The sequence below is a fragment of the Nicotiana tomentosiformis genome, chromosome 2 (assembly GCF_000390325.3).
Source record: "Nicotiana tomentosiformis chromosome 2, ASM39032v3, whole genome shotgun sequence".
NCBI classification, from domain to species: domain Eukaryota; kingdom Viridiplantae; phylum Streptophyta; class Magnoliopsida; order Solanales; family Solanaceae; genus Nicotiana; species Nicotiana tomentosiformis.
Genome location: NC_090813.1, coordinates 82,291,884 through 82,319,132, shown reverse-complemented (window position 1 = coordinate 82,319,132; position 27,249 = coordinate 82,291,884). Strand labels below are relative to the sequence as shown.

General features: G+C 37.5%; 3 protein-coding genes and 1 pseudogene across 9 annotated transcripts; 1 reads left to right on the top strand and 3 right to left on the bottom strand.

The window, feature by feature from the left end:
* The first annotated feature begins 8,213 nt into the window (after positions 1–8,213).
* LOC104087246 (pectinesterase-like) lies at positions 8,214–10,631 on the top strand (annotated as a pseudogene).
* A 434-nt stretch (positions 10,632–11,065) lies between these two features.
* Positions 11,066–11,960, bottom strand: LOC104087244 (nuclear transport factor 2B). Its single transcript, XM_009591664.4, has 2 exons — positions 11,438–11,960; positions 11,066–11,333 (listed from the first exon to the last, which is right to left on the bottom strand). The coding sequence occupies exons 1-2, from the start codon at positions 11,738–11,740 to the stop codon at positions 11,259–11,261; spliced, it is 378 nt and encodes a 125-aa protein (XP_009589959.1). The 5' UTR covers positions 11,741–11,960; the 3' UTR covers positions 11,066–11,258.
* Positions 11,464–15,449, bottom strand: LOC104087245 (probable dolichyl-diphosphooligosaccharide--protein glycosyltransferase subunit 3B). The gene is made up of 2 exons (XM_009591665.4): positions 14,297–15,449; positions 11,464–11,552 (listed from the first exon to the last, which is right to left on the bottom strand). The coding sequence occupies exon 1, from the start codon at positions 15,416–15,418 to the stop codon at positions 14,345–14,347; it is 1,074 nt and encodes a 357-aa protein (XP_009589960.1). The 5' UTR covers positions 15,419–15,449; the 3' UTR covers positions 11,464–11,552; positions 14,297–14,344.
* A 698-nt stretch (positions 15,450–16,147) lies between these two features.
* On the bottom strand, positions 16,148–25,414 carry LOC104087243 (pentatricopeptide repeat-containing protein At4g21170). 7 transcript variants are annotated; one of them, XM_033653674.2, is made up of 3 exons: positions 23,433–25,414; positions 16,839–19,394; positions 16,148–16,710 (listed from the first exon to the last, which is right to left on the bottom strand). In XM_033653674.2, the coding sequence occupies exon 1, from the start codon at positions 25,374–25,376 to the stop codon at positions 23,619–23,621; it is 1,758 nt and encodes a 585-aa protein (XP_033509565.1). In that variant the 5' UTR covers positions 25,377–25,414; the 3' UTR covers positions 16,148–16,710; positions 16,839–19,394; positions 23,433–23,618. The 7 variants fall into 7 exon arrangements, with proteins under 7 accessions (XP_033509565.1, XP_018623251.1, XP_018623252.1 ...); XM_018767735.3 differs by having other exon boundaries at positions 16,148–17,869; positions 19,325–19,394; XM_018767736.3 differs by having other exon boundaries at positions 16,148–17,813; positions 19,325–19,394.
* Between the last annotated feature and the right edge of the window lie 1,835 nt (positions 25,415–27,249).

Sequence of the window (27,249 nt, the reverse complement as noted above, 5' to 3'; positions counted from 1 at the left end):
TCTTACCGACGAGATAATAAAGGCTAGAGAGCATGAAGCTGATGCTGGAACGTTGGCCTCTTCTGATGATGATGATGGCAGCAAGAGCGGGTCCGAGAATGGGGTGTACCTCGATGGGAAAAAAGCTGCCCCTGAGGAAAATTAAGAATCGTAGGCTTTTTCTTTTTTGATTTTTTGTGCGGGACCTTGATCGGTCCTTGTAAATATCTTCGTGTATATATTAAAGATCTTTTTTATTTTTGACTTGTCTTTATTCTATATCCTGCCTCGTGAAAATTCTATTTCATTCATGCCTCCATGCCTTATGGAGATTTTTCTCACAAGTTTGGGACTTTAGGCAACTAGACCGAAGTCAGACCAGTGTAGTCTTTAAAATTGAGTAAGTACTTGCTCGAACTCGAAGTAGAGTGACCCTTAGGTTTTAGTTGAGTGAGGACGATTTTTCGAACTCAAAAAATAAAATGGCCCTAAGGCTCTTGAATTAGGCCGATATGGCCTCAAAAGAATGGCTTTTTCCCTTTTTCGGCTTGAAAAAACTAATCATGAAAATTTGTACCCATTAGGTTTTTCGAGGATTGGTGTTAAAATTTGTACCCATTAGGTTTTTGGAAGATTGGTGTTATCGAAATACTTTGCTTTGTTACGTCTTAGCACAAAATTGTCCGAGAGTTCGAACAATTCGATTCCCCTTAGGGTTTTTCGAGAGTCGATATTATCTAGACCCTTAGTAATTCAACCGAGGGTTGCCTTTTTAACCGATTTATGAGAATATTTGAATGCATGTTTAATAACATAATTTGGACGTCTCTGAACCGTGACAATTTGTCTGTAGCCTTCAGTTTGGGATTTGCCACTTAGTCTGTTTTCCCTGCTATACTTCGAACTCGTTCGAAGTGTCAGTCCCCATGTGGGGTGGTCGTGGCCTATAAAATCGAGGATTGACTTTTTAAGGTCTTACAAATTCGAGGTTTACTAATTCGATCATGTCAATTGGTTGGATGACAGTCCCCAAGTATAGGGTAAATTGTTTGAACTTCAGTTGTGATCAACCCTTAAGCTAGTTTCTACAATAGATCATAAGTATGAAATTGTAAAATATAAATTTCTCTAGGGCATAGAGCATATGGTAAGTAAAAATACTTATTTCAATAGATTATACATGCGTACATGTTTTGCCATTAGGCTCGAGTAACCTACATGGACATGGTTCATTTGACCATTCGGTCCTTTACAAAATTTGCCTATCGAGACCCTATCGACACGAAATATTTTCCTTATAACTATCTGAGTTTGATGCCCCCCAATATTCGAGGTTGATTGTAAAGGAGCCTCGGAAACTATTGAATTGCTCTAACTTAGCACGAACAATGGCTGCCTCGCTAAAAATCTCGCCGAAAAACCCATTTGGGAATAAAACTGGTGCAAGGGAAAAAGAGTGCAACGTGTGCTTTCAGACCTGAGGACTTTGTGTTTGAAGAATCCTTTGATGTCTTTGATTAAACAATTACAAATAGTTAGTAAAAAATATAAACGAAAATGGATAAGGCCGTACCATAACAGTAATAACGTTTGAGGAGTGATATGTTTCAATTGTTTGGTAATTGTTCATCGTTCATCGTGCCAAGTTTGTAGGATCTCATTCTAATGATATCGATGACCTGATACGGTCCCTCCCAGTTCGGGCCAAGTTTTCCATCGTTTGGATCTCGAGTATTGAGGGTGACCTTCCTTAGAACCAAGTCTCCGATTTTAAAGAATCGAAGATTGGCTCTTCGATTGTTGTACCTTTCGATCCGCTGTTTCTGTGTGGCCATTCGAATGAGGGCGGCTTCCCATTTTTCATTTACCAATTCGAGGATTGTATTCATAGCCTTGTGATTTGACTCTTCCGTTGCATATCGAAACCTGACGCTAGGTTCCCTGACTTCAACCGGGATTAGAGCTTCGGCGCTATGTACTAAAGTGAACGGTGTTGCCCCCGTACTGGATTTTGATGTTGTTAGATATGCCCAAAGGACTTCGGGCACTATCTCTCTTCATTTTCCCTTAGCGTCGTTCAATCTTTTCTTTAGATTTTGAATTATTGTCTTGTTTGTCGATTCGGCCTATTTGTTCCCACTAGGATGTTACGGCGTCGACGGGATCCTTTTTATTTTGTGATCTTCGAGAAACTTTGTCAGTTTGCTACCGACGAATTGCTTTCCATTGTCGCATACAATCTCGGCAGGCATCCCGAATCGGCATATAATATGGTCCCATATGAAGTTTATGACTTCTTTCTCTCTAATTTTCTCGAAAGCATGTGCTTCAACACACTTAGAGAAATAGTCAGTCATAAACAAAATAAATTTAGCTTTACCTGGGGCCGATGGTAGAGGGCCGACGATATCCATTCCCCATTTCATGAATGGCCATGGGGATAAGACTGAGTGGAGTTGCTCTCCGGGTTGGTGAATCATTGGCGCATACCTTTGACATTTGTCGCACTTTCAAACAAACTCTTTTGTATCCTTTTCTATATCGGCCTAATAGTATCCTGCTCTGATGACTTTGTTCGGCACCGGAATGATTTCCGCAGGTGCCCTCGTAGATTTCTCATAGGACGTAGTCGGTATCTCCTGGTCCCAAACATATTGCCAATGGTCCATCGAACATCCTTCTATAAAGTGTTCCATCTCCAGTCAATGTGAATCATGCGGCCTTCGTACGTAGAGTCCTCGATTCCTTAGGATCCGATGGAAGCTTCCCGTTCTTTAGGTACTTGATATAATTGTTCCTCCAATCCCAGGTCATACTTGTGGAGTTGATTTTGGCGTGGCCTTCTTCGATTACTACCCTTGAAAGTTGTACGACAGTCCCCGAGCTAATCTCGTTGTCTTCGACTAATGACCCCAAATTTATAAGGGCACCGGCCTTGCTGTTTTGTTCTCGAGGCACATGGTGTAAGATCCATTCTTTAAACCGATGTAGAGTCACCCGTAGTTTATCCAAGGACCTATGCATTCGATCTTCTCGAACCTCAAAGGTTCTGTTGACTTGGTTTACCACAAGCAGGGAGTCACATTTAGCCTCGATGACCTATGCTCCCAAACCTTTATCTAGCTCGAGACCTGCAATCAGGCCACATACTCGGCCTCATTGTTAGTTAACTTAGAAGTTTTGATAGCTTGTCTAATTGTATTACCCGTGGGTAACTTCAAAACAATGCCTAGCTCGGACCCCTTCATGTTCGTAGCGTTGTCTAAGAAGAGGGTCCACACCCTTGATGATGTACCCGACTTTAATAATAGTTCTTTTTTGACCTCGGATACGAGGGCTGGCTTAAAGTCGGCCACGAAGTCCGCTAAGATTTGAGACTTGATGGTCCTTTAGGGTCGATACTCGATATCGTACCAACTGATCTCGATGGCCCATTTGGACAATTGGTCCGAAATTTTGGGCTTATGCAAAATATTGTGAAGGGGATAAGTAGTCATGAAACAGATCGGGTGACACTGAAAATATGGTTTTAATTTGCTAGAGGCGCTTATTTGGGCAAGTGCTAATTTTCCTAAGTATAGGTTCCGATTCTCGGCCTCACCTAAAGTTCGACTAACATAGTAAATAGGAAATTGCGTACCTTTCTCTTCTCAAACTAGGACCCAACTTACCGTGATTTCCGATACTGCTAAGTACAAGTAGAGTTGCTCATCCATTTTCGGAGTATGAAGAAGTGGAGGGCTCGAGAGGTACCGCTTTAATTTTTCCAATGCATGTTGGCATTTCGGGGTCCATGCAAAATTGTTCTTCTTTTTGAGCAGTGAGAACAACATGTGACTTCTATCCGAAGACCTCGAGATGAATTGGCATAGGGCAGTTATGCGCCCTGTTAATCTTTGTACGACCTTTACATTATCCACGACTGTGATGTCTTTGATTGCCTTGATCTTATCGGGGTTGATTTTGATCCCCCGATTTGATACCATAAAGTCGACAAACTTGTCCGAGCTGACCTCGAATGCACATTTCTCCGGGTTGAGTTTCATGTAGTGTTTCCTTAGTATATCAAATCCTCTGCTCGCAATGACTTAACTAGAATATCGTCAATATAAACCTCCATTGATTTACTTATTTGTTCTTCAAACATTCGATTTTGGTAAGCGTTGATAAGTGGCATCAGCATTTTTTTTAGTCCAAACGGCATTGCATTATAATAATAGGTGTCGTACTTAGTGATGAACGAAGTCTTTTCTTGATCCTCCGGGTTTATTTGTATTTGATTGTACCCGGAGTAGGCATCGATAAAACTAAGGATCTCATGGCCGGCCATGGCATCGATCATGTGATTGATATTCGACAGAGGAAAAGGGTTTTTAGGACATGCTTTGTTTAAATCTTTATAGTCAGGATATTTTTAGGGACTACGACTACGTTTGCTAACCATTCAGGATATTTTACTTCTCGAATGGATCATATTTTGAGAAGTTTGGCTACCTCGTCCTTGATGAATGCATGTTTTACCTGGGACTGGCCACTTTTTCTTTTATTTTACCTGGCGGAACTTCGGGTCCAAGCTCAATCGATGTGTAGTGATATCTGGCGGGATCCCTGTCATATCTAGGTAGGACCAAGCAAAACAATCCATATTATTGATAAGTCGAGGCTGGTGGTTGTGATTGCTATTTAGCTTCCTGTTTTCCTTTGGACTCTGATCCCTTTATTGACGAAAGCGCCGATACCGGTATTACTTCGTCGACCGCGAACATCTCTATGGCAGCAAGTTGTTCCCCATACACCATTTTTACTCCATCCAGTGTTGGGAACTTCAGTATTTGGTGAAGGGGTGAGGGTACCACCCGCATATTGTGAATCCAGGGTCTTCTGAGTAGTGCGTTGTATCTTATATCGCCCTCGATCATATGGAACTTTGTTTCTTGAATAGTACGGCTACATTTTCTGGTAGGATGATTTCACCTTTAGTTGTTTCACTTGCTATGTTGAAGCCATTGATAATTCGAGTTGCGGGTACGATATGATCATGTACGCTGAGCTCCTTCACGACCCTCGATCGAGTAATATTGGCCAAGCTTCCTGGATCAATCAAAACACGTTTAACCTGAATTGTATTTATAAGGATAGAGATTACCAAAGAATAATTGTGGGGTGGTGAGATCCCTTATGATTCCTCATCATTGAATGATAAAGTGCCTTCTAGCACATAGTCTCGAGTACGTTTTTCCCTAGTGATGGATACTTTAGTGCATTTGAACGCGGGCCCTTGTGTAATATCGACCCCACCCATGATCATGTGAATCACTTGTTGTGGTTCTTCCTACTCATTTTTCCTATTTGCATCCCTATCTCTGAAATGGTTTTTAGCTCGGTCGCTTAAGAATTCTCGAAGGTGACCCTCGTTGAATAGACGGATCATCTCCTCTCTTAGTATTCTGCAGTCTTCGGTTCTATGACCATATGTTCCATGGTATTTGCATATTTTATTGGGGGTTCTTTGGGATGGATCGGTTTGTAGAGGTCTAGGCTATCTAGTATCTTTAATACTCCCAATGGCTGACACAATACCTGATGTGTCGATGCTGAAGTTGTATTCTGATAATCGTGGTGCTTTTGTGGGATCGGCATGTTTATCGAAGCCACATTTGCTCATGACCCCTCGAGAGCTCTGTCCTCAATCGTTCCTTTGATCATTTCGGATGAGATTGTGTCCTGGGCCATTGTTTCTACGATCTGCGTTGTATGGTTGAGATAGCCCAAAAGTATAACTTAGTGGTCAAGGGGGGTACTCTGTCGATATCCCTTTGTGTTCTGCCGACGGGCCTATTTGGATAAACTCAACCGGAAGGGGTCCCCAATTGATCAAACTCGACCCTGATCTTTGAATGGTACCGATTATGTACATCGGCCCAGGTTACCGCTAGATATTCAATTATAATCTACTTTATCTGTCGTGATGCCACCGAACTTCGAAAAATTCAATCCATGAGTAAAGGCTTGAACGGCCCAATCGTCTGTGACCCGTGGTAGTTCCATGCGTTACACATGAAACCAAGATACGAATTCCCTCAACATTTAGTTGTCTTTTTATTTCACCTTGAAGAGGTCTGACTTCCCAGTTGCAACATGTATTGCTCCGGCATGTGCCTTTACGAAGGAGTCTGCAAGCATGGCGAAGGAATCAATAGAATTAGGTGGTGAATTGCAGTACCATATCATTGCTCCTTTAGACAAGGTTACTCCAAATTTCTTCAAGAAAACAGATTCAATCTCATCGACTTCCAAGTCATTCCCTTTTATTGCGCATGTATAAGAAGTGACATGCTCATTAGGGTCGGTGGTCCCATTGTACTTAAGAATTTCTGGCATTTAGAATTTCTTCGGATTGAGATTCGGAGTCGCACTTGGAGGGAAAGGCTTCTGTACGAATTTCTTTGAATCCATACCCTTTAGAATCGGCGGTGCCCTCGGTATTTGGTCAACCCGGAAGTTGTATGAATCTACTTTGTTGACATTTGCCTCGATTTTTTTTCTCCCGATTCAATCCATTTAGTGAGCTCCTCGAGCATTTTCATAATGACGGGGTCAGTCCCCGATCCATTGGTGTTCGACCTTTCCGGCAAATTCTCGGTCCTGTGAAGGACTTCTGGTTCGATCCTACTTGGTGTTCGGTGTTGATTTTATAGTTGTGCTATAACGGCTTGTTGAGCTTGTAATGTTTCGAATATCAATTGGAGGCTAACTCCACCATCTTCTCCACCTTGCGTACCTCGAATACCTGATCAAACTTCTCTACCTACACTACCTTCGGGATCAACGCCCAAATCTGCATCTAGGGTGACATGTGAACGGACATCGACGAGATTTGCAATTGGTGCTCCCTCGAGGTCAGCCTGAGGCACCTCCATTCTCGGGGCGACTATATTGTCATTTTTCCCATGAAATCCGAGGCCGTTGTCACCATGTGTAGGCGTTACTTGTAAGTTTGACATGTTTATCCTGAAAATAAAGATTCTTACGAGAACAAGTGTAAAACAGTGTGTGTTATCGGAATCAGTATTAAGCAATCACTATTATCCTTGGCCCCACGGTGGCCGCCAAACTCTTTACCCTTAAATTGGATAACAATTAAACTTATAATGAGGTACTAAGGACACGTGATTTTACTTAATACCAATTGATAAATATTAAGATTAATAACATAAATAAACTATAAAGTAAAGCAAACCAGTGTTAGAACGTAACTCAGCCCTCAAGTTTGGATACCCTTGAACTGGTTGATGTAAGAATAATTAAAATATAACAAGCTGATGAACAATAGTATAAACGAGAAAGAGAATCATATTGCTTTTATATATGTGAACAATGTTCTTTATAAATGAATAGAACCCCCCTTTATATAGTAGAGAAATTTCACTTATGGTATAATTCTAATTACAGATTGAAATCTCATGATTAGCTAATTAACTGTTTCTGATTTGATCCATTCCGAGATTTACGCCATGATCCTAGACCAGTCACGGATATCTCGCCTTTGTTTTATTGTGCTATCTTCGATCTAGCTCGATGTTTGTCTCATTTGGCTTCGATCGCTACTAGCCTCGATCTCGACAGGTACCTCGATTCTGAACTCGGTATCTTATCCTCGTGATTTAGTCTATTCCGTTACGAGGTCGTCCTTCGATGCAACCTCCCGGTCTCGATCAAATAGTTGAATTGGGTGGGGCCGGATTCAACCATATATATATATATATATTTGTGCGCGCGTGTGTGTGTTAAATCTCTATGAAAAATGTCAATATATAACTTGATAAATATAATAGTAACATGTTATTACATGTTAAATCACACTAATAATGTAAAAAATATTTCTATTATATTGTGTGTATATAGCTTCATTAAAATACACTTATACTAGCAAGTAGCAATGTACATCTGGTCAAAATGGAGTACATCTGGTCAAAATGGAGTACTAGGTGTCCATTTATAGACTAACCGCACGTACATGCTATGTCATGAAAAGAAAAAGATCAAAAGAAACCAATCCATGCACTCATTTAAGGACTGACTTTAGCGTTAGGAAAACAGATTGCCTGTATTTCACACTCACATGTGTCAAACATTTATTATAATAATAAAAACCTGAACTTTTCCTCACCACCTAAAAGTAAACTAAAGTAGCTTTATTAAATTGTGCTTTAATTTAAGTACTTTTTCTTTGTATGTTAAATGTTAAAATAATAACGAGCATTGGCCATTCTTGGTTTTTTTAGTCTATATAAGAACACCGGCAGTCAGAAGATGATCCGTAGATCAAACTGAAGCTCACTACACACTTGTACTAAGTCATGGCTACTAATTCCTCTCAACCATTGTTAGACACTCTCCCAACAAAATCCTCCTCCTCTAAAGCTCTCTATGATCTTCTCTCCTTTGTTGCTATTGTGGGCTCAGTTGGATTAGTTTCAATCTGGACCATCAATAGCAGCAGCCCATCTCTTTCTTTGACAGCCCATGTTTGTGATCGTGCCCAAGATCAGCCATCTTGCTTGGCCATGGTGTCTGAGGTTGCACCTACTGGTGTGATGGATACAAAAACAGTGGATTTACTACAGATGGTTTTACATAAATCATCGTTAAAAATCCATGAGGCGATCGATTTAGTGAGAAATGTGAACAGTAGGATTAATAATGACAAGGAGCAAGCAGCTCTAGCAGATTGTCTAGAGTTAATGGATTTGTCAAGGGACAGATTAATGGACTCCATGATGTCACTTGGGAACTTATCGACCCAAGTTCATTTTGATGTCCATACATGGCTAAGTAGCATTCTGACTAACCATGTTACTTGCAAAGATGGGCTAAATGGACTGGTCCAGTCGATTATGGAGCCCATGTTGAAGGATTTGATAACAAGGGCAAAGACTTCCTTAGCCTTGATGGTTAAAATGGCACCAGTCAAAACCATGGATCTTCCATCAGTTACACATGGATTGCCGTCATGGGTTACTTCTAATGATAGAAGGCTTTTGCAACTTTCTGCAAATGCCATAACAGCCAATGTTGTAGTGGCTAAAGATGGTAGCGGAAAATTCAAGACTGTAAAGGAAGCAGTTGCATCTGCTCCAGATAATGGCAAGACTCGTTATGTTATATATGTGAAAAAAGGAATATACAAAGAGAATGTTGAGATTGGGAAAAAGAAGAAGAATGTTATGCTTGTTGGTGATGGCATGGATGCTACTATTATCACTGGGAGCTTGAATTTTGTGGATGGCTCAATACAACCTTCAAATCTGCCACTGTTGGTAAACATCTCCTTTCTCTCTATTGTTTTGACTGACTTAGTACTATCATTTTTGAAAAATGGAAGCTTTGTAATCTGACAAATAGTCCATTGGACAATTTTTGGTAAATGTTTCTTCAAGAAAAGGTTTATGCAGAAAAACCTGTTCGAAAAGTTGGAATCTTGAAGATTTGCGGTTGAAAATAGAATTCTTTAACAAAAAGTCCTAAAATTGTTTGTGGGATAACAGTTTTCTTACAATATATTTTTGGAACAATAGTGTTTCCAAGGATAGATGCTGTGTATCAATTGGGGCTTGAACAACTTTTTGGTGGTGATAACATATGCAACCTCTAATCTTTGAATGTCACCAATGGGCTTTAGGCCGAAGCTATGGTATCTCAATTCCGAATTCAACTAATGAGAACCTAATTTATTTTAATTCAGCTAATGAAAATTTTCTTTCTCAATTGGGGCTTGACTTATTTTTTAAATTTGGTTGCGTAACTTTTTTCTTAAATGCAGCTGCTGTTGGGGATGGATTCATAGCCCAAGATCTGCAGTTTCAAAACACAGCAGGACCATCAAAACACCAAGCAGTAGCACTTCGTATTGGAGCAGATCAATCAGTCATCAATCGTTGCAAAATAGATGCATTCCAAGACACCCTCTACACTCACAGCCTTCGTCAATTCTATAGAGATTGTTACATCACTGGCACTGTTGATTTCATCTTTGGTAATGCTGCAGTTGTGTTCCAAAACTCGAAAATCGCAGCACGAAAGCCCGGGAGTGGACAAAAGAACATGGTTACAGCTCAAGGTCGTGAAGATCCAAACCAAAATACAGGAACTTCAATCCAAAATTGTGACATTATTGCTACCTCAGACCTAGCATCAGTGAAAGGGTCGGTTAAGACATATTTAGGCCGTCCATGGAAAGCGTACTCACGAACTGTATTTATGCAGTCCAATATTGGAGACCATATTGACCCAGAAGGTTGGTCAGTATGGGATGGTGATTTTGCATTGAAAACATTATATTATGGTGAGTACATGAACAAAGGACCTGGAGCTGGAACTAGTAAGAGAGTGAAGTGGCCTGGTTATCATGTTTTAAGTGCTTCAGAGGCGACGAAATTCACAGTAAGTCAGCTGATTCAAGGAGGAGCATGGTTGAAATCCACTGGTGTGGCTTACACTGAGGGCTTGTGAGAAACTTTGTTAATCTAACCATGTTCAAGTATTGCTAGTTTCTGAGCCCTAGTATGTTCAGTTGTTGGTTGTAATGTTGTTTTTCGTAATAGCATATTCTGCTGTTGTTTTGGTTCAATAAAGTAAACGACTATCACTAATCATGATATATTGAGAAATATGGCTTAGTTTATTTTATATAATGATGCTAAAAGCTTTGGAACATAAAAGATCATAAATTGATACTCAACTGCAAATTCTTTATCCAATATATGCATCTGCGATCCACTACTTTTTCTTTCTTTTTAAAAAAAGGGTCAACTCAAGTGATTTTTGCCAGAGACATGGAAATGTATTGTAATGTTAAACACTCCAGCTAGCAGAGAGTGGCGCCGTGAAGAAATAAGAATATCACCAATAAATTAAATGGTGCATACGTTTATATTTCAACCAAACTTGAATTTGGACCTTTTGATCTTAGCATATGCAACTCATCTCACCACACAAGTCTTGACCTGTTCAATCAAATTATTGTATAGTCTTGTAGGAAATGACTCCATGCTTTAAGTTTGCCAGAATATGAAGGCAAAAGACAAAAGTTGAAGTGGTCGTAAATTGAATAAATGACATCCGATATTACAAAAGCAATTAGCAAATCAACAATGTGGTTAAGGAAGCACCACACCAATTCAAATTACAGCAAATGATTTTCTCCCTTCAACATTTCCTTCACATTAACACTAGTTTTCTTTTCTCTTGATCAACATTTTCTCCACACAAATGCTAAATTAGCCATAGTTGAGGCGAAATATGTCATTCTGCACAAAGAAGCTTCCTTCTACAGTTGGAATCAAGTGAAACATCTGCAGAAAATACATTGCAAACAAGATGTTTAGCCTTATTTTTTTTCAAGTAGTTCATCATTCCGGTCAGATAACATATATGGAGGAAAGAGAGAAAGAGAGACCTGGCTAAACCTCAGGGGATGGTCCTCTCCAAGAAGTTGAATGCTACCACTGACAAAGACTATGATCGCTCCGGCAAAGGCCGAAGGTTGAGAATCAATGGTGCTAATCACATGCCTGCATTGTCCAAAGGGCAATGCATTAAGCTTAGAAGAGATATCTTCACTTCCGTGCAACTTTTGGCCCTCAAATGAGAGCATTGAACTTGGTTGATACAGAGTACTAATCGAAGATCGATCATTGTCGAAAAGATTGTAGTAGTGATCCACAAATGCTCTTCCTACCAATTCTAATTGTTGTTCCATTTCTTCTTTCAAATTCTCAACTAATTTTCAATGTCTTATTTAAATTTCAAGCACAAAGAGGGCAACGTTTGAGAGAATATAAGAAAGTAAATGGTTTGGCTATCAAGGAAAGAATATATATAGAAAAAGGAAAATGTAAAGGAGAATCTAAGCTGCTGCATGGATACGCAAGTTCATGAAAAAGGGGAAACAAAACAACAGGAAAAGTCTTAAAGAATTGAAATTCATATGCACCTTTTTTACACAACGAAGGAAAAGGAAAGATGGGGTTGTTAAAAACTAGCAAGATCTACTGAAGCAAACCGACCATCAGGCTTTTTGGCCAACAAAATTTTTTCTTCTTTTAAAGTTTTTTGCTGCACATATATGTGACTGAAGGAAGCGATAGGGTGAAATTGGCTTGAGAATGGGAGCAACAACAGAACGCTACACATGAAATGATGACTAGATTGCAGTACGGGTCACTAAAGATTGCTCAAAAGAATATATTCTTTGCTGAACATTGACCAACTTTACATCTAAAAGTGAAAATACGCTTGCCACCCACTTCCCCTTTTATGCCAGAAAAAAACATAAGGTGGACGGTGGACCTCAAGAGCTTAATCAGCATATCCCAGATCAAAGTTAATGATATAACATTTCATCTTTCTCTATCTTTCTTGATGGTAGAGTAGTTCTTAAGCAACATTTCTTAAAAAAATATGCATCTAAATATAACTTATATCACCATTTTCAAGAAAGACAACTACTCTAATTCGTTTTTTCCTTACTCTGTTTATGGAATCATTTTTGTCAATAGCCATGTCGAAAGGTCTCTCTGCAACAATAGCATAATATTGTGGCCAAGTATAAGAAGTCATAAAGAAGACTGATAATCTTATATGATCGCCGAGGTTTTGGAGCTATTAATAAAAAATTGTTCAAATGAGATTAAGATAGTGGTTTCGAAACAACATAATGTTACACATTGGTTCCCTCGGATCTTATGATGAACAATCAATAAGCCACTGAATCCCCCTATATGAAATGCTTATAATTCAAGTAATTTTATTTACTTCCTCCTTGCTATTCCAATTGAAAGTGTTGATAAGTGTATAAGGAATATTTGCTTATCCTCCACTTTTACATCCTACAACAAACAAACAACAATATACCCAGTATAATCACACAAGTGGAGTCTGGGGAGGGTAGTGTGTACGCAGACCTTACCCTTACCTGGAGAGGTAGAGAGGTTGTTTCCGATAGACCCTCGGCTCAAGATAAGGCCACTTTTACATCCTAACCAGAGGAAATAACACTTATATTTCCTCTTTTATATCCGGTCTAGCTATCTATCCCTTCTTGTTACCATCCAAGGAGAAATATGTTCAGCTAACAAGAACATTATATCAGCCTTATTTTGCGCCTTAGTACCTTAAAAACACACATTAGCTTTCCTCTCTTTTATAGAAAGTTCAATTTACATACTCAGATTTATGACAGAAACAAGTTTCCAGAAAATTACTAGTAGAAATTTGAGTTAGTAAGCAAAAGAAGGAAGTATTAGTCACAGTTCAGAAGTAAAAGATCCAAGGACCATCCTTCTCTCGTCTAGGACCTTTCAAAGTACTATATGCAAAATTGCAATTAATTAAATGCAAAGAAATTTGTTAGACATATGGAGAAGAAAAGAGCATGTCAACAACTATTCAAGTTATCACCCCTTTTTTGCTTTAATTGAAGTGTAGTGTACCATTTTCCACAACAAATGTTATGTCAAAGTAATCCAAGATATGCAGCATCAGAATCAAGCAGATAAAATTCCTATGTCACTTACATACCGATTTACCTTCTGCGGGAAAAGAATATGAAAGTGCCTATTCCTCAAAACTCAAGAAAAGCAACTGCCAGGCTCTAAACCTCAAAAGTCTGTGATCCCACCAAAATATATCAGCTGTTTCTGATTTTAATTAGTCAATCTTTTATACTTTGTACTCTTCTTTTTCTCAAAGATATCAGATTCTTTGCCTTGTCTGACAACTGATGCTAACTTCTTTAGCTCTCCAAGTGAGGCCGCTCTCCATAATCATACTATATGGTTTTAATTTGCTAAAGACTAGTGCTGGTGGTTGGAAGGTAACTATCCCTTTCTTGGTGCTAATGTCTGCTAAAAACCAATATAAATTTATGGAAGGCCTCTCAGGCTCTCACCTCCTAGGGGTGGCAACTCCAGGTGTTTAACTATTTACACAATAATTACCCTCATCTTGCCTGAATTATGATAAACAATTTACATATTAGGCACTGAAATGGATGCTAATAAGTGGTGATCATAGTCTGTGATGATCATGTAAGTAACTAAAAAACAGTAATTTTGAGAGACGTAAAACGTGTAATTATTGATATACAGAGTGCAAATTCTAGCAAAACATATTTCAAAACTTCAACTGGCACATACATTCTTCACCACAGGTACAAAGATCCATAAATCTAAGCTGAAACTTTTCAGTCAACTATATATTATTGGTTGAATCTGGATCAGCTCACATGTAGTATAAACTACTACAGAGATCTTACCTAAGAGAATACCAGCTAAATATATCGGCTAGAGAAACTACATTGCTATCACATCCAACTTGAAGGCCAATAAGCATGAATACCGTAGCCAGTCTTCCAATTATCCAAGTAAATCACCTTCTTTACAGCCCAAAACGAAACGATGAGCCCTAAAGCCATCAACAACCTTTGTGCTCCCCTGTCCTTCACACAAACCAAAACATGAGTCATAAATGCCAACAACAATCCAACAACCATGTACAAGAATCCAACAGCAAAACCTTCAGTCCCTAACTGCATCCCAGATGCTTGGTAAAAGAAAATCATCTTCCCTGCATCATTCCTATCCTCCAAATACATCGGCACTTTCCTAATTATACTATGCATTGTCCCTGAAACACTAAAAAAGTACACGAAAATCGACCCGGTCATCCACATATACTTATCATGCAAAAGGGTGTCTCCAGAAACAATCTTTTTCACCAAAAATGGACTCCAAATCAAGAATACACCACCAATAGCAGCCATCATTTTCTTGGAAATAGCTGGGGGTCGATGAATGGGACCCACATTAACCTCCACATTCGCCTCTACAAACTCCTTCATCGACTCAGCTCCCCTTGAATAACCGGAAGCATCCATTGGAACACTATCCCTTTTCAAATCCGTTAAAAAAAAGGGTAATAACCGAAAATGGGGTAAAGACTTGAGTTCAAACAAGGCGAAAGAAGATTGAGATTCTTGAAACTCAATGACAAAGAAGAAGATGTGAGTGTTGTTGCTGTTTTTGGGGTGGTTGACGAGGAAAGAAGAGGAGAGAAGGGAGAATTCACGTTTGAAAGCAGGGAGATTGATGTCGGATTTCGAGTGGAGCTGTTTGGCGTCAAAGAAAATAAGGGAAGAGAAAGGTTTAGGGGAAGGGATAGAGAGGATGCGTTGGAGAAGGGAGTCATTGAGGTGGATGACGCCGGTGGGTGATTGTGATCGGAGGTTGATCAGTTCGGAGAGTAAGGCATCGGAGGTATTGGAATGAGTGTATATGGGTGTAAGGAGGAAGAGGAGGGTGATGAGTAAAAGAGATGATGGAGATGGAGAAATTGCCATTGTTAGATTGATAAGAAAATTTTGAAGGGTTTCATGCATGCAGAAAAAGCAGAAATGTTGTCGAGAATGTATTTGTGTTGGAAGGGCAAGATATGGGTAGTTTGATTTCGGGTCGGGTCTTATTGACTGAGCAAGATTTTTATGTGGATACACAGATTACAGACACGCAAGAATACTTGAACGGTAAGATTGGAAGTTCCACGAACTATACGAAATTGTACGGTGGAAGTTGTTATTCAAATTGCAATCCTAGCCTAGCTACTACACTGCAAAATGTATTTGGGTTTTGGATTTTTTCTTTTTAATTTAATCAGATTATTAAGACATCAAAATATCTATTTTTAGTGAATTCAAACATAATTATTTATTTTTAATTTCAATACTTCTATGAAAATACGTATTAATTGTTAATTTGTAAAATCATCTCAAGCACTTAAACATTGTCTTTCAGCACTTGGTGTTAAAAGATACTATTGTTCAGCTAAGCTAAACGGAGTCTATTCCTATTTAGTTGAAAAGGAATAAAATCTTGTAACTAAGGAGGGAAATGTTAGAATCAATGAAGAGGAAAAAGCATACATGCAGTTGCGGACGGGCAATCTCTATTCATAAGCTTGATCAAACCTTATTTCTAATATATAAAATGTCAAAAACTTCAGCTACAATATTCTTCTTTGATCGTAGGGCTGTTTTTGCGCTAACATCTAACCTTTTGTAAATCTATGGTGACCGGAACTGGTAAAGAGTCTGAAAACAAACATCAATTGCTGAAGAAAAATATATGAAAGCAACAAAACACTTCAAGAAACAGTACAAATAAATACCAACATAATATCCCAAATATTAATAGTAATCAATTAAAATATAAGCTGCAGCACTACAAGTCTACAATTAGGCAACTCTACTAATTTCAGCTGCAAAAGGTAGCTCTTCCTACAAGATCAAGGAAATGTTCATTTAGCATAAATCGGATCCACAGCACTTCAGAAATTTTGGCACAAGAAGTATATAGTGCTGATCTCCTGGTGCAGTAGTAATATGTCAAATCAAGCAGCAGAATTTGGATCATAAATTGGACTAGCAAAGCATTAGCTGTCTGTTTGAATCATCATCTTCTCCCATGGCAAAAAAACGCTGGTACAGTGACTTTCTTCAATTTAAGGCAAGTACTATATAAGCAAATTGCATGATCCTTTACGGATTTATGTTCAAACTGTTTGCTGATTCCGTAGAATAAAAAACTATTGACGAAGTCAAGATGCCTCACTTGCTGCATTTCCATATTTATCTTGCAATGATTAAACCCCCAAGAAAATGGCAGTTCACAAAGGCTGTACATTTCAAAGTCAAGATGCTGCTAGTTGAAAGTTACACTTCAGAAAGCACAATATATAAAACAAGTATTCTATGTCATTCATAAAATCATCAGAGTTGTTGGACCCACATATATGATACTTACGCATTTTTAAGTCTGTAAAACTGAAATGAGTGGAAACTTCGGACAAGATGTAGGAATTTGGAACATAACAAAGCGAAGAAATGGAAGTTGGAGAGATATCTTGCTCCTAAAAACCATGTCCAACTGCCATCACATTGCAAAAGAGATGTAGATCATATTTCGCACCTTCTGGAATTTATAGAGGCACAAATTTTCACCAAGTAGAAGCATCTGCTTTTACATTTACTAAGCAAACGCATGTACAAGTGTCACGACCCAAGTCCATGGCACATATTATCCAATTTAGCCCAACAGACCTCATAGATTTTCCCCTTGGGCTATCTATCATCGAGCCCAAAAGCATGCGTACCATGTGAAGTTGTGTTGTGCCTTATGGAGCTCTTCATTTTCCTCTCCCATTTCGATTTGGGATTCGCCTAAGGTGACATGTGCACTCCCTTCAGAAGCTTGCCAGTCATGCTTGACCCGCCCTCCGACATGGGCGTCACAACAAGGCATTGATGCTCCTGCTTTTGGTTTTAACACCAAGTGATTGCTTTGGAAACTCCTTATAACCAAAACTAGACTACAACTGCCAATTAGATCATCCAAGTTACCGCTTGCCACCTCCTTGGTGCTCTTTATTTTCCCCTAGAGAACCCTTGGCTACCTCTTTCTCGGGTAAGTCTGATCACAGGGATCTCAAATAATCTTCTAGGAAAAAACCATATAAAAGAAGCAGGAGTAAAATTTGAAACTGAAGCACTTCTCTACATCACTATCAGCACTAATTACGCCACTAAGGGTCCATCTTCTAGCTTATGTTTGATGTTTGCACTGCGTTGGGAAGAACTTTGAGTGTGAGTCCTCACCATTTTTCTGCCTGTAATACCTTCATCCCTATCAGCACTAGGGGAGATTCCCTATGATCACCCATATCAGCAGTGGTGTTCAATGTTGAGACTTGAGATTACCCTTGATAAATTTCCATTAATACTATAACGACTTCAGACCACATATCATTAACTGTTATGACGCTCGCAACTTAAATACTATATCAATGAAGAAGAGATGAATATAAGTGGATATATTAAACAGCAAAAAGAAACTGTGAGTTCCACTTAATATATGTTTATAATAACTTAAAACATAGAAGAGTAAAGAGGCAAGGCTGACATCTCATTTCAGTTAAAATTACATAATGAATGTGGTAAGCTATAATGATGAAAATCAAGCCAGAGAGGGGGACAGGGTGGTAACAAGAGTGCAGCATATGCAAGTCTTAGTTATTTCTCCTGATTGAGGACATGCAGGTTTGTCCTAAAGGCTTGCAAGTGCAGAAGTTCATTATGCATATTGTATCATCTCATTGAGTTGCAACTTATTTACTAAATACCTCCAGATACATACAAAATTGCACTTACGACTCTGTTTTCCCATGATGATAGAAGCCTTAGGAAAATCCAACAATAATTAGAGACAAAAATGGATTTAGTTTTAACCATAAGTGCCAGATTTTCCTATTATATAGAAGAGCGAAGTAGAGGTCGACCAAGGGTAGAATAGTAATTTAGACGTCTCTATTAAAATGGTGCTTTTTGTCCTTTTGTCTTTCTCATTCTAAAATTCAGACGCAAGGCTGCTCTTCTCATTTCATACTACTCTTTCACTTCTCTTCATCTTCTCAGCTAGCTATCGCTATTTCAGGTATGCTTTTCTTTAATTTTTTCCCAAATCTTCTTCAAGCTCTCTTCAGATTTTCCAATGTCATAGGCTCAAAGCTAAAATCCATGCTTGTTGTTGCTATGGTTCTGCCCAAACTCTCTCTTCAATGTTCTTTGTCCTTCACTTTATTCATTTCAAAGATTACTCATTCAGTTCTTTTCGTCTTCTCGGTTGGGTATTACAATTAATTTCGGTTCTGATTTTGTTTCAATTTTTGTCCAATTCTCTTCGCACTTTCCAATTCTTTTCCCGCTTTCTGCTCTACTTTGGGAAGTTATTACGAATTCTCAAGTTGGTAACTTGTTAAATCTGTCATCAGCTAGAAAAGTCTTGCATTTTTTCAAATTTCAAGATACAAAGATATTTTGCTATACATCTTAATGTCAAGAGAGACTAAAATGGATTTTCACACTTTTGAGCATAATCCTCTTCTGCTACTTGAAACCATGGTACAGCTCCTCACTTTTTCAGTTTTTGTTTCTTATTCAGGTGTATTCTATGCTTTGGATATTTATGCTTCTACAACTGTGAAAGAATTCCCTAACAAAAATTCAACTTTGGATTCTTGATTTGGCTACAAAAATTAATCATGTAATTCAAGTCTCAATCTTTAGAAACATATTCAGGGAATAGAAAAGTTGCAGATATGTTGAATATGAATCATAACAACGATGAGACCTTTGAAAAAATACTTGTTGACAAATTAAAAGTACTAAGAGATGTGAATTACATAAACTAAATTGACTGCACATTAAGATTCTTGAAGCTCAAAAAAAAATTACCACTTTATTGTTTTCAAGATACGTCATCATCCGTTTCTTTCAAAGATCATCTTCCTTGACAGCTGAAAATCTGCGAAAGAGAGGAATTACACTTGTTAGTTGGTGCTACATGTGTAAAAGCTCAGGGGAAGAAGTTGATCATTTTATGCTGCATTGCCTTGTGTCCTGGGGTTTGTGAAGGGCAATCTTGAATCTTTTTCGTGTTCAATGGGTGATGCCAAACACTGTAAAGGAAATACTATATAGCTGGGCCAGTTTCCGTAGAAGAAGCAAGTAAAAGGCGTGGAAGTTTGCCCCGTTAGCTCTCATGTGGATAGTCTGGGGAGAAAAAAAATAAGAGAGTTTTTGAGGGGATTTAATCTCCGTTTTCACATCTTAAAAATAGTCTTTTATCTTTGATCGCTTTTTGGTGCACACATATAGCCCCTACTTGTGTAGAAGATTGGGCGTCTTTTGTAGAGAATCATGTTTTGATGTAAATTCTCTACTTTTTGGTATACTTCTTGTATGAGGAAGTTTTTTCTCCCTTTTGATTAATACAATTTACCTTATCCAAAAAAAAAATCATCTTCCTTATTTTTTGTGCACGAGTCCAAGGATTATCATACACTCTTTCTTAGTTATTCATCTAATTTAGGAGACGTACTCCAATAAAAGAGGGTTCTTAAATTCCTAAAATTCTATTTACTAGGTCAGAGTTGATTGTCGTTTCTTTTGAGCTTCTAGATGGTATATGCAAAGTAATTGATTGTTTTGATAAAAAGTGCTTTTTGATAGAATTGAATCTTAGACCCCACACTACCGGAAGGCTTGGAGTACCTAAGAGGGCTTTTTTGGTTCTATTTTGTTGAGAAAAATGGTCATTTAATTAAAATTTATTTCTTTTTCTTTTAAATGATTGGACGAGCTTATGAGATCAGTATGTTGACATAGCAATTTAAGAGACCTGAAATAGTTGCAATACATCCATGGAGTTGTCAATTATATATATTCTAATAGATACTGACAAGTGAGGCTTGCTCAATTGGTAAAAACAACTCCACCCACGACCGTTAGGTCCTGAGTTCGAGTCACGCCGGAGGGGAAGTGTGGAAACACTATAGATCCTCCCAAATTGGGAGGGTTTTTTTAAAAAAAAGAAAGATACTGAATATGGTGCATCCTAGAGGTATTGATTTTATCTCCTCTAACTAAAACCATTGATTGTATGGATACATGTAGCTTAGATGGTTCCATTAAAATGTAAGTTGGTTCTCAGTCTCTCTTTGCATCTATGCTTGCTAAAGTACACTTTTGTGCTTGATTATTTTACTTTCTATTTGATAACATCTCATTTTCTTAAAAATTCTTCTGTTTGTTGTTTGTTATGCATCCCTATGACCCTATATGCATTATCTCTTACGGAAAGATTGAAACTAAAATATATTTTTTGGTCAGGTGACATCTTGGGATGTTGATTGAGTATTGCAGTAGAAAGGAAGAAGGTCGATTAGTCTTGGAAACATGCATTACAGTTAGCTAGAGGATTAATCCATGTTATATAAACATGTTTGTTCTGAAGTTTTTGAATTTTAAAGTAAGATAGAGTATTAAGTTTTCGGAAAAATGGTGCATCTGGCACATGAAGTGATTTTGCAAGTTGTCTTCAAGAAAAATTCTATTGAATTTACTTTTTGGTTACTGAAATACTACTTTATGGCATCCAATTACTTTTAGTTGAAAGCTATAATTAACTTGAGAAATAAGCTGTTAATGACACGCTACATGAAAAAAAGAATTATATAACCAGTCTAATGTCTGGTTTGTTGATTCTGAGAAGCAACTAAATTTCTTTACTTAGCTTAGCTCCATACTTTTTAAGTAGTCAAATATCATTAGAGGATTTTGACCAAGTGCACAGTCAAAATCTGTATTGCACTTCTCTAAGCCATAATTATATGAAACTTATGCATAAATTCTTCCTATATTTCATAGGTTATGATGTGTTTTTGAAACCTTAGTTGTGAATATATTTCTTAGTTTCATTAAGGATAGTAAAGACAAAGTTGTCTAAGAGGAAATGGTAGTGATCCATGTGTGTTGGAAAATTATGGTGAAGTTTATAATTGGGCCTTTTAAATGCTGATGCTGCTATATGACTGCGCACATTACTTAAGACGGGTTCCAGAAAGGCATATAGGAAGGTATGAAGAAATCCAACAACATACCCAATATTATCCCACACCGTGGGGTCTGGGGAGGGTAGTGTGTACGCAGATCTTACCCCTACCTTGTGAGGATAGAGAGACTGTTTCCAATAGACCCTCGGCTCAGGAAAGCATAAGCACCACATTAATGAAAATAAAGACAAGAAGGGACAGTACCAAAAAGCTATATAAAAGCAGAATAAAACAACGAGACAGTAAGGTAATCAACAATGAAAGAAAACAATGGTTAGTCATAAAAACCTACTGCCAACAGAAAGCGAGACTGCGTGTCAATACTACTGTTATGAACACTCTAGACTACCTAATCTACTGCTCTAATCCTCGACCTCCATACCTTCCTATCAAGGGTCATGTCCTCAGTCAGCTGAAACTGCGCCATGTCTTGCCTAATCAACTCTCCCCACCTCTTCTTTGGCCTATCTCTACCTCTCTGTAGGCCCTCCAATGTCACCCTCTCACACCTCCTCACCGGAATCCGAAATAAAGAAATCGAATATGAAAGATGAGAATGAGTATTTGCTTCAAAGTTGCTTCATATATCACTAAACTGATGAATCTATCTCTCTTGCAAAAAGTTATTACGAAGTATGATTGAGATTGAAAAAACAATGAGAGTTAGCTAGATTATGTGAATTTGGTCCTTTGCAAGATTGTGCCAACAATGTAGAATATATGGATGGCTATCCAGAAGAGCAAGTAGTGCAAGTCTCTCGAGCCATATGCACATATCAGTGCTAGGTTGGTGATGCTGCTTGGAGGCATTTAGAATTTATCTTAGCCAATATGGTAGCTACTAAATAAAATTTCTTATCATCTCATCCAATGATGATAGAAACTTTCTACATCTCAATGATAATCGAGTTAACTATGTGGCTTTGCAGAGTGCGAAAGGAAGGCAAAAAGTTGCTTTGGTGGCCAGGATGGTAGCAACAGTAGAAATGACAGGAGATCAAGTAGTGTCTTTAATGTGAGGTTAATGATAAAGAAAATCGGCAAGCAAAAGCAATCTGGTTCTGTATGCTTGTGGAGTGATGAGTTCCATTAAAGTTTCATGACATGTCTTTTAAGCATTGTAGTTTTTTTGCTTTTGAATTAGTAACATGTTATGTCTTTTTATGGCATTTAGCTTTTTTGAATTTGAAGTTGTAATTTCAAGAAATATAGTAAACTGTTATGCCTAAGAATATTTTTTATGTACTGTATACAGCCAAATATTACATATTCTGTGTTTGCATACAATTTTACATTCAGCAATTGAGTTCCTGTACTGTAACTATTATAATTAATTTTCTGCTATAATCAATTTTATGTGAAATTTAAATATGCTATCACTGCAGGAGCCATTCCCCGCGCTGGGCCCGTGGTAACACGGGCAATCATAATCTAGTATCCAAAATAATAACAAACTAACGAGGCATGCCAGTCCTGTTACCTGTGGTAATAGATGTCCTTTAAACATCCACATTAATTTTGATTTGTGAAGCAGCACAGCTAGAAAAGAGAATTAAGTATTTCACAAGAGACATTATGAATCACTTCAGAAAGAGTGCGAGCTGAAATACAATTGAAAAATGACACCTCTACTGAGGGAAGATAAAACCATTTAGAAGGAAGCTCTTGGAAACAGTTTCCAGGCTAAGAAAGTATGTGTAAGACAGTCTAACATGCAATAGTCTCGGGAATTCCTTAGGCAATGATGCAGAGAACTAACATAATAAAGTTAGATCATCATTACTGCCAATTAAAAAAATGACTCCACCATGACATCAGTAATAGAACTTTTCTACTGTAGCCAAAAGTAAGAAGTTTTTTGCTGTCAAACCATTCTGCAACTGTATGCATGAAAACTTCCCTCCGAACAAAATCAGGAAAAAGGGAAATCGAAAAGAAACAGAAATTACCTGTTGTAAGCAGAGGACAGATTCACATTTCTCCTCGTATGTTGTTCTAGTTGTTGTGCATATAGAGATGTGAAAATTGGATGGCTACGGAAAGCGAGCATCACTGAAATCTAATCTCAGATGAGCAGACATACTGTACATATGTACAGTAAGCTAAGAGATCAAATATAAATGAGACTATATTATTTAGCCAAACCCAGAAATCAAACGCCTATATGCTTTTTTGTCGGGTTTAAGCCCCAATTTCAACATCTCATCATGCAATCTCATTGCTTTCCTAAATTCCTTTTCCTGACATAGCCCTCTAATCATGATTGAAAAACTTTCACTGCTTAACATGTCATGAGCTCCCATGTAATCAAATATCCTTATAGCTTCTTCGTGCCGTCTTGATTTAAACAGCCTGTCAAGTAGTATACCGTAGGTCTCGATATCTAAAGCAACACCAAGTCTCTCTAGTTCAGTATGTAAAGAAATGGCAGAATCAATCCTTCTGCTAAAGCAATAGTGCCGCACCAAAGAGCGACAACAAAAAGATTCAAGCTGAAGTCCTCTCTGAAGAATAACATTCAGAAGCTCCTCAGCTTCTTTCCACTTACGCATTTCACACTGAGAAACAATAAATTTAGACACATGAGAAATGGGAGGAGTGAATCCTCTTCCTATTAAATCTTTCAACAAACTGCTAACTTCGTCTGATGGATTTTCATTGCATAGGACACTCATGAAGGCACTATAGCATTTGTCACTGACGAAAATTTTCCTCTCAAGTATAATGTTGTACATCGAAATAGCATCGTCAACTCTACCTTCCTTGGAAAGTGCCCCTAGCATAGAGCCATAAGTGTTATCTGGCAGCTCAATCTTTTTTTCAGAAGCTTCCCCGAAAAATAATTCAGCTGCATATGTCCTTCCCAAATCAGAGAGCTTCTGAATTACAAAATTGTAATCGGCCGACAAAACTTTTGGAATATGTCCTTTCTCCACCATGGTACTCATCACTGAGTCCATCACTTCGGCACTTTGATATTTGCAAGCACCATCAAGAATTGAGCTAAAAGTACTAAAGGTAGGATGAATACATTTCCTATACATATCATTTAAATATCCAAATGCAGCTTCAAAATTCCCTCTTTTGGAGTAACAGTCTATAAGTATATTATACATAACAGGACTACATAAACCCTTGTCAATAATAGGAATAATTTTCTCAAATTTCCCATCTTTACAAAGCATCTGAGCAATTAGGGAACAAGTAAGCACATTCTCCTGAACCCCATTCCTAATTATAGAACCATAATAACACCAAGCCAGTCTTGACTCATTCTTTCTATACAGCAAACTAAGCAATGTATTGCAACTATCAATAGATATAAAATAACCATATTCTCTAGCTTTTCTATAAACCTGAAGAGCTTCAAAGAACAAACCTTTATTGCAATAACAATCAAGAACTGAGCTCAAGACTGAAACCTGAATGTGAAAATCAGCAGCTTTGAATGACTGAATCAAGAAATCAAGAATTTGGGTTGGTGGGTATGTTTGAATGAGAGAATCCATTATGGGTTTTGCGGGTTTGAATAGTCCGGACCCGAGAAGCACATGTACAAGTGTACAAAGAACTTTGGCATCAGGTTGGAACCCAAGATTGTTCTTTGCATAATGGAAGAAATGTAGAGAGACTTGTGGGTTGGTATTTTGGGTTTTGTGGAGGATTTGAAGGAAGAGCGATGGAGTTAATTGTGAGGAAGAAAGTTTGAGGTTCTTGAGAAGTGAAGGCCACTGGATTTTTTGTCTTTGTAAGAGAATAGAGGAAATTTGGGTAACTAATTGGGTTTGTTTGAATTGGTTTCTCCAATTTTTGGACTTTGGTGTTGTCGTTACAGTGATTGCTGTTGTGAGTGATTTATTGAAGAGAAAGAGAGCTCTAGAGGCAATGGTCATTTGAGTTATGGGGAATTGGTTCAACTGGGAAGGGAATTGCAGAGTCTGAATTTTCTAAGGGTAAATTGGGGGCAAATTTGTAATAGGTGGCTATTTTTGTAAAAGCTCACCAAGGAGCCCAATTTCTATGAACATTCTAAACATTTTTAAATTCCTATACACTATTTGAAACTCTATTATCTTCCCTACTCAAGTTTCAATTTAATTACATTCTATATACAAATTTACCAATTATATACACTTTAGGAACTAAATGAGTATCCTTTTATATTATGAATCAATTATTTCTCATCCTTATTCTCTCACCCTCCTACGCTCTCTCTCCGTCTCTCTCTCTCTCATGCGTTCTCTCTCTACGTCTCTCTCTATCTCCCAATCCCTAATTCCAGTAATGTAGAGCAAAGGGAAAGAGAGCATCAATTCCATACTTATTGAAATTCCAGTAATGTAGAGTTGAAGGTGTTGCACAATTGGTGTTCAAATTTCAGTAATATTGCACAATTGGTGTTCAAATTGAAATTGTCAATCAATAAATTTTAAAGATGTTTGACTCTCACCATTGACAGTCATTAAAAAGGTTTGAAGCTTTGAATTCGAATTTGGGTTTTCAAAAATCATTTTTTGTTTGGAGTGGGTGTTGTTGCAATCAATTGAGAATATTGTTTGGAATTTATATCTCAATTTTGAGGGTGTTTTGATGAAGATTAGACTTTTCATATTGAAACTCGAAGAAGAAGAAGAAGAAGAAGAAGAAGAAGAAGACATGACATACATTATACTTACGAATTTGTAGTAAAATTGTAGATAAATTGTATTCTGTTGTTTATATTTTTTTTATTTAAATATTGTATGAAAGTTGAACAATATTGTATAAAAATTATGTTTAAGTTGTATGATATTGTAGTTATATATAACTGGGTAGAAATAATGTATGAAAGTTGTAGATAAGTTATAGATAGGTTGTAGATATATAATTAGTTGTATGAAATTTATTTTTACTATGTATAAATCAGATACAAAATATACAAAACATATATTGTATAAAATTTGTATAAAAATTATATTTAAGTTGTATGATATTGTAGTTGTATATAACTGAGTAGAAATAATGTATGAAAATTATAAATAAGTTGTATAATATATAATTATTATGTATATATTATACTTTTATACTTTTATTTTCTCCATTAACTTCAACCAAATATTGTCCAAATTCTTAGTAATGTGTATTTCAGGTATTGGATGGGCATAAGGTGGTTCCATCGAGGGCCAAGAAGTTGAATTTTTCATTCAAATACCGATATATCAAAGACGCTCTGAAAGCAATAATGTCATGACTCATGAGACCATCCTATAACTAAATCTCTTGATTGAATGCACAAATAATGAATTGGGAGCCTTTTAAGGTGTATTGTATATATTTTATAACTAAAATATATTTAGATCGGATAAATATCAAAACATAAATATTTTTCGTAATAAAATTTTAAATAGTACATAGGAATGATAAAAAACGAGATTCGCAATTCGAATTTTTCGTAAGGCCCAAAAAGAGGGTTCCCGACAGTTTTTAGCACGTGAGTCGCTAATGAATCCATGTGAGTGCACAAAAGCTATAAATCTACTTGCTTTAAATGGACTCATGTTACAATTATTTAATTATGCCTCATAAATTAGTAAACAGTGTAATCAGCTTAACGTCGCGGCTAATGAGCCTCTGACTTTCATTTCAAGAATCATGTTTGACATTTGTGATTCATTTCCTGTTGACTAGGAAATTTCAAATTGAAATTCAATCTCATCCTGACAGGAGGTTTCTGCTTTTATCACCGCAAATACTTTTCCTAATTAGCTGTGAACTTATATCTGGGAA